The following is a 7902-nucleotide window of genomic DNA, read 5'->3' as shown; positions in this document are numbered from 1 at the left end:
AACCCATCTGACCTCCAACCCACCTGACCTCCAACCCATCTGACCTCCAACCCACCTGACCTCCAACCCATCTATCTCCAACCCATCTGACCTCCAACCCATCTGACCTCCAACCCATCTGACCTCCAACCCATCTATCTCCAACCCATCTGATCTCCAACCAACCTTCTGGCACAGAGGAGGGCAAAAACAAATGGTTACATCCCAGTTTATTTGGAGTGACCCTTTACCTTCAGTGTTAATGTCTGAGTTGCTCAATCCCAACCAATGCTTTTGCTTACTGACCACACACATAAGTTGTAATTTCACTCCATGTGGTGTCCAGTTAATGCTGAGACAGAACATTCTACTCCTGGCCTCTCACCTGCTGCAGCTCCTTCCTACACTTGAGTTCATGAACTGAATGGAACCACTTGGCGGGTCAGTACATGGATTTGCTGGTGCTTTGCTGATATCTCTGTGAGCAGGAACGATGACTTCTTCTCTTCTCAGTTTAAGCACCGTTCCCCAGACTGAGCTGCTCGTTTCATTTGAGATAATTACATTTCATCTTCATTTGCCAGAAATAAAGGAAAACAGTATGAAGTGAATTAACCACAATGTAAAGACGCTGCCTAGACACTGATAAGGAGCTGAGGGAGCTTTTGCCCAAGACAAGGCAGGAGCTGACCAGGATGATGTGCAGCAGAAACATAAAAACACACCCTCAGTGACACTTCACCTCTGAGAAAACGCAGTTTAAGAGGGAGAGTGAAAGAGTTACACTGAAAAAGCATTTCAGGACTATGGCTGTGCCTTGTGCTTGCATTGCCTGCTCCCGCATTAGCCTGTTTTTCATGAGAGCCTAATTTTAGGCTCTCAGGAGTCTGGAACTGTCTTGGAGTCAGTTGACGCTGAATAACAGAATTAATTCACCGAACAGCCTGAAAGCAGAAGATGAGATCAGCACCCCAAGGCTCTGGTGCCTGCAGGTCTCTGTAGGAACACGTGGTGGTGATTCCCACCACCACAAGCCCGAGGCCTGGACACAGCAGGAATGTGCCCCATGGATCCTGCCAGATTCTGTGGAGGCACCAAGTCTGAGCAGACCTTTCCTCCAAGGGGTACAATTGACCTGGCAAGTCACACCAACATTATCCCATCAGTCCTTCGGCCTGTCAATCAAACAACACACACACTGAAATATCCCAGTTTGTTAAGATGGGGAGGGAACAAGGGCTGGAGTTCTATTTGTGGTTAGTTTTTAGGTAGCACCCAAACCAGAGCTGAAGTGAGTGGCCCTCAGCTGTGCCTGTACACAACTTAAACACCTCAGAACATGGTCTCTAACAGATGAACTCAACTCTTACCAGAGTGTACCCACAGCAGTGATGCCACACACCCTCCCAGCCCCACCTGAGCAGCCAAATCCCACAGGAGGCTCAGCAGGTCGAAACAACAATGACCACTACAGGTTGAAACATGACCTCAATCAACCACACTCGTGCAAACCCATGTGCCAGTGGATTTATTTTCAGTTTGCATTAGTCCTTCCACAGCCTGCCAGCACACTGGCAACTCTGCTGGGAGTTAAAAAGCCAAGGAATAAAGCACAGGCATCTTCCTACAGCTTGTGATTCTCTCCAGTTCAGTTGCTGTGTATTAAACACACTCCCAACTTGCCCTGCACAGCTCAGGTCCACACCCACCCATCTCTGACTTTGTTGTAAGAAAAAAGCATTTCAGAGGATCTTTAACCACTTCCTGCTGACTTCTGGTTTTCTGATATCACACCAACTATTCTGCAACTCACCTGTTCCTGTGCATGGGCTGCACACCTGTGGCTAAGACCTGGATTTTTAACTCTGCAAGGGAAGACCCTGCCTTTCTTTTAGGATTTTACAAGAAATAAAATGCAATGTCTTTAGATGCAAAGTCCTGACAGGCCCCAAAACAAGCTGCAGGGCTTTTATGGTGAACCCACAGCCAATATTATGAGCCTTATTATCAGTGATCAATAGTTCCACCCCTCGAGAATCAAGGCATCTGCTTTATGGCAATGGTCTAATGAATATGGAACACTTTGGATTCAAGTATGGAATTTGAACATTTCAGTCCTGTTGAGAGCACTTTTACAAGCTCTGCAAGTTTGACTCAGCCACATCTGCAGAGAGGTAGGAATAAAAGATACCCTGGAGGTAACAAGTATAAAATAGTAAATGAGTAAGTGAGAAGTAAAGTATCTGATAATTCCATTAAATGCTCCACATTCCCCGAATCTTCCAAGTGTATAATGAGGATTGTAATAATGAGTCAATGAAGGTTCTTGCTGTCAGGCAAAGAAGAGGAGACTACTAAGAAAGCCAGAACAAGCACATGGACTTCTCCCCAACACAGATGCTGCCCCGAAATCTGGCAGGCAGCTTTGCCAATACAAATGACTGTCAAGCTCACATTTTGACTGAAAACACCAGAAAGTAACTATAAATCACTTTTTGCAATGATCAAAAATAATACATCAGTCTTAAGCCACACTTGAATAGAATTATTCAGTAGCTTATCAAGGTCCTTTATTCAAAATGAAATTGCATGCTAAGCAGAACCAACAAACCCCACATTCTAAAAAACCCTATTTCTATTTAATGCTTTTAAATAAAGTATTTTCTTAGACCAAAGACATCAAGACAGAAAGAACATGAGGTACACATACCTGATGCTTCTTGAGCTGTCACCTTCAGACCTGTAAAGTAATACATAAATACTTAGGACATAGTTATTTCCAGCATTTAGAATTCAAAAAATCACATACCTTCTTCAGCATTCCCTCTCTTTGTGTTCCAGTGAGTTTCTCTAAGGCTTGTTGTATTTTTTCTGCTAATAAGACATTTAGAAAAGAAACCAGCCTACTTAGGTTTGGAATAAATCTATTAGAAGCTAAACACCAGTTAACATTGAAGTCAATAACTGCAGTATTAAAACACGTGACACCCTCTGAACCCTCAGTAAAGACCTTCTGCAATACCAAAGATTTGTGTTTCAGACTTGCCAGTGAAAAGCACAGGCCTCTGACACTCTTCTAGAAGCAGATTAGTTTGCACCTTTGTTTGTTCTTCATCTTTTTTCACTCTTTAGCTGAAAAGGTCACAGGCAAATAGGTTTAAAAATCTAATCCCCAAGGCTTATCAGGCACTACCCAGAAAGGGCTAAGATTTGCAAATAAAGGTAATTTAAAATATTTAAAACCTCATCTGAATTTCATAGATGAGGAAATAAAGACATACTAAGTTCCAGAAACTCCTAAAGGGCATGTTTTTTTAAGGTGAGATAATTTCAGCAATCCAACCTGAAACAAAGTTTCTCCTTTTTCCCCAATATTTTTAAAGCGAGGAAATTTAATTCAGGGTCATTGACACTGCCAAGAATCCCATCTCCAAAGAGAAAGGGGAACATAATACTCCACCATTTCATCAAAAAAACACAAAATCCAGAAGAAAACATGCAAACATTTGCCCAATTCCTTTCTTTTCTCACTCCCAAGCCATCCAGCCTCAGTGGTACAGAAACCTTTGACAGATCAGCAGGCTCTGCCAAACCAGGAATCAAACACTCAAAGCAGAGCAGGAGATTCCAAAACAAGGCCTCAAAACACCATTTCCGTGGCATCATCCAAAATAAAAAGGTGACCAATATAAACTTGCAAACTCCAGCAGATCAGTGACAACAAGCCAGCACCAAAGCAGCATCCTCAAATTTAAGGACAAGGGTGTTTCTTTAGGAAATTTCTTTAGGAAAGTCCCTGCCAGAATGACTCAAACACCCTGACACCCATCATCCCACCCACCTTCCAACACAGCCCGGGGGCACGAGGGCAGAGGGGAGGGACTGGCCCAGGGCTAAATTCTGGTGTCAGGTCACAGCTTCATGAGGTCACAGAATCCCAGAAGGGTTTGGGTTGGAAGGGACCTTAAAGCTCATCCCATTCCACCCCCTGCCATGGGCAGGGACACCTCCCACTAGCCCAGGTTGCTCCAAACCCTGTCTAACCTGGCCTTGGACACTTCCAGGGATGGGGCAGCCACAGCTTCTCTGGGCAACCTGTGCCAGGGCATCCCCACCCTCCCAGGGAAGGATTTCCTCCTAATATCCAATCTAAATCTCTTCTCTTTTAGTTTAAAACCATTTCCCTTTGTCCTATCACTGTCTGCCCCTGTAAAAAGTCTTTCTCCCTCTTTCACAGAAAACCCCTTCAGGCATTGGAAAGGGCTCCAAGGTGTCTCCAGAGCCTTCTCTGCTCCAGGCTGAACACCCCCATCTCTCTCAAAGCTGACCCAGAGATAATTCCTGAGTGTCTTGTGCTTCCCTTCTCCCTTTCTAAAGCCTGCCTGGTCACTTGAAGCTGTCAGGTTTTTAGATACACACACAGGTGCTCTCACAGACACACAGGAACTTCACAGCAGCTTTTCCTACATGAAAGTTCTGTGAACCCAAGGGCTGGCAGAGAGTTGAGCTCACCTCTGCATCCCCAGGAGTCCTGAAAAAATTAATGAATCCAGTGTTTAACTGACACCTTCCCACACTCTGCTTTCAGCAAATTACCTCTGGCAGAACATGGCTGAGAAAGATGTTCCTGTAATTGCTTGTACTTTCAAGTTTTCAAATACAGCCCAGACAACTGCACTGTTAATGCCTTCATTTTCTGCCTTTCCTCTTGATTGGAAGAACAAAACCATCCCAACAGGGAAAATGTCTCCAAGTGCTCAAAGCATCCCAGTGTCACTGGAAGCGATCAGAGATCCCAGACCACCTTTCCATCATCATTAGAACTTAATAAGTATTTTAAATATGGTGAGAGGAGTCCCAAGTAAAGGCTGGGGCTCATCAGGGTGCTCTGAGCTGAGTTATGTCCCAGCACCAAGACTGGAACCAACCACTGTCCCCAGCTGACCCCTTCCAACCCAGCACAGCCAAAACCAAGCAGGGCCACCAGCCCTTCTTCATTTTGAGGAATCCCAAAGGTCAGGAAAGCTGTGAAATTTTGCTACTGCCAAATTTGCATTTTACAGGCTAGGATTTACTCCAGTCAATTCTGCAGAGTTATTCAGAGCTGGTCAATTCTGCTCAGGGAATGAGTGACTGATGAGCAGGCCTGAATGAACACTTTGCTCAAAGAACCCACTACCTGCAGTTTGAAATAAAGCATTCGATTTCCTTTAAGCATTCTTTAAAAGCCAGGATTTGGGATCAATATTTATGCTCTAAGCATGTGCTGGGCTCTGGATTTGGTTTTTTTCCTTTTCACCCAGACAAAAGATATTAGACTGTCAGTGCTGAGACAAGGAGAAAGGTGAAAAGACTTCTGGCAGCATCTTGCATTATTTATTTTAAGGTAGACTTTTAAGGAAAAAAGGCCTACAATATACAGAATATCTTCTGTGCTACAGTACTTTAAACAGAACACTCTCCAGGATTTCTCCTCTCAGCCCTGGCTGGTTCCCAAGATTTCATTTCGAAAACTGAATTTTAACCCACATTCCCACTGAAGTACAAGTTTGTCTTCTTCCCAAGCCCAGGAATTTCATTCTCAGTAGGAAATACAGCAAAGCATATCCTCTTTGAGATTGTTACAGTCAAGAGAAGAAGAAATTACTTTGCTTCTACCAGTAATTACTGTAATTTCACTGCAAGCAGAGGCCAGGAGGAACAGGTACCATAATAACAAACCTTGGGCAAAAACCCAAATATACAGAACAATAAAAATTCCAGTACTTAAGATTTACAGGAGGCTGCAAACCAAAGGGACTGGTAAAATCCTGAAGGACTTTTATTTAGGTTTGTACTGCCACCACCCTCTGTCAGCCCACATCCAAAAGCTGGGGAGTTCAGAAAACCTCTCCATTCACGTTACCAAAACGTCTCTTTTTCTTTGCATACCCGAGTGACAGTCACCACTATCCTCCTATAAATACCCTGGGCAGGAAAACCATGAGCCAAGGAGTTGGTTGGCAATTTTTCAACAAACTATTCTTGGTGGGAGGTTTTCAGCTCCTAAAAATTGAAAGCATTTACAGGAATAACACAGTTTTGAAGAAGACTTTGAGAAATGCACGAGACAGAAAAGCCACTCAAATTGGGAATGTGAGAGGTTCCCTTTCCCAGTCAGCAGGTCTCTTGGTCACTGAGGTGACAGCAGGGGCAGGAGCAGCAGAGCTCAGTCAATGGCTGTTCCTCATTCAAAGGATTTTTGCAAATCTCTGGCTCAGCCCAGCAGGAAATGTTCAATTCTTGTCATTATTCCTCCTCTTCGAGTCATAATAAACATGCTGAAAGTCTTCTGGCATCTGATTTGTTGTTCACACTTTGAGCTGTACTTAGAAGTGGAACAGCTCAATCTAAGGCTGCTTCCCAAAGCAGCTTCAGGACCAGCTTCCCTCTTGCTCATAAAAGTGATTATTTTCCAAATAAAATACTGTTCAGAACCATTAAGTCTTATTATATAGACTGATATACACAACTACCCCTGCAACTATTTCAAGCTCAGCAGATACTTTATTTGGGCAATGAGCAGAGTTATGGCCATGTCCTATAAAAACAGATTACACAGAAAGTATAAACAACAGTTTTAAAACTCTATTTGTCTAAGATTCATGTTCAAGGGTGCAAAGTGTGGCTTTACATGGCAGGGTAGAAAATCAGCACTGAAATCTCCTTGTAAAACCCCACAAGTGGACAGGACTTCAATATTTTTCCCAGACCTACAGCCACCTCTGTGGTAGCAATTCCAGTCAGATCTCCCTAGAGCTGTCACTTCCATCAGAGTAAAAGGAACTGGGGAAAAGCCAAGGTTTATAACAGCATGTCAAACATCCACACTAAATAATCAGACTCCATCTGAAATACAATGTTCTTACAAGGCCCAGGAACTAATGTTATTTTAGGAGACCTCCTACATGTAGAGTGTACAGTAACCATATATTAAAGAGCTTCTAATTCCAATTTTAACAAAAGGAAAAGACTGGACCAAGTCTTTACACAGCAATATAAGGATCGATGCTTTTGATTAAGCCTTGCTTTGAGCACAGAAAGGGCCTCAAGAAACAAACCCACACCTGGTACAGGTTGTTCTTTTGTAGTGTGTTGAGTCCTTCAGCATTTGTAATGCAGAGGAACAGATTCCCTTCAAGGAGAAGAGCTTCAGGGAGAATTCACTGATGGCTACACAAATGATCCTCCTTCATCAGGAGGAGGCAACAGTGTGTTCGGTGTGAGGTTTCTGCAGGTGAATGTTCTGAGCAGCAATTCAAAACAAGGGAGATGTTGCCAGGAAACCTCCAGCCCCAGCTAAAGGCTATTAGAGCTTTCCAGGATTTCTATTTGAGGCTGCTGTGTCTGAATGATATTCTGTGCCCCTGTGGATCACAACAGATGTGCAACGCTCTGCCAGGGAAAGAAACACCCTCTCCAGGGGGTCTGGGAAGAGCAGCCTCATGTGCTGCACAGATCCTCAGACTGGAGAGCTAAAATCTGCCCAGCTCAGAGACAAGCACTGCCCTGCCTTGTCCTCCTGCTCAGTGGGTCTGGACCAGCATCACAGCACTGCCAGCAGTGTACAGAGATCAAAGATCCCACAATGGTTTGGGTTGGAAGGGGCCTTAAAGCCCATCTCATTCCATTCCCTGCCATGGGCAGGGATGCAGGGACACAGAATCCCAGAATATGCTGAGCTGGAAGGGACCCACAAGGATCATCCAGTCCAACCCCTGGCCCTGCACAGATCCATCCCTAAGAGTCACCCCCTGTGCCCCAGAGGATCAGCCAAACCCTCCTGGAGCTCTGGCAGCCTTGGGGCTGTGCCCACTGCCCTGGGGAGCCTGGGCAGTGCCCAACCAGCCTCTGGGGGAAGAACCTTTGGCTGAGATCCAACCT

General features: G+C 44.5%; 1 protein-coding gene across 9 annotated transcripts in view; it reads right to left on the bottom strand.

Annotated features, from left to right (window-relative positions):
- Positions 1-7902, bottom strand: part of IQSEC1 (IQ motif and Sec7 domain 1) — a 337734-nt gene that overhangs the window by 260443 nt on the left and 69389 nt on the right. For all 9 annotated transcript variants that reach the window (XM_017834883.1, XM_017834892.1, XM_017834884.1 and 6 more), the window contains exon 3: positions 2690-2719. In XM_017834883.1, the coding sequence (XP_017690372.1) occupies positions 2690-2719 (30 nt within the window). The remainder of the gene's footprint in view (positions 1-2689; positions 2720-7902) is intronic.

The sequence above is a fragment of the Lepidothrix coronata genome, unplaced genomic scaffold, assembly GCF_001604755.1.
Source record: "Lepidothrix coronata isolate B3197 unplaced genomic scaffold, Lepidothrix_coronata-1.0 Scaffold244, whole genome shotgun sequence".
NCBI lineage: Eukaryota > Metazoa > Chordata > Aves > Passeriformes > Pipridae > Lepidothrix > Lepidothrix coronata.
This window is presented reverse-complemented; position numbering and strand designations above follow the sequence as displayed.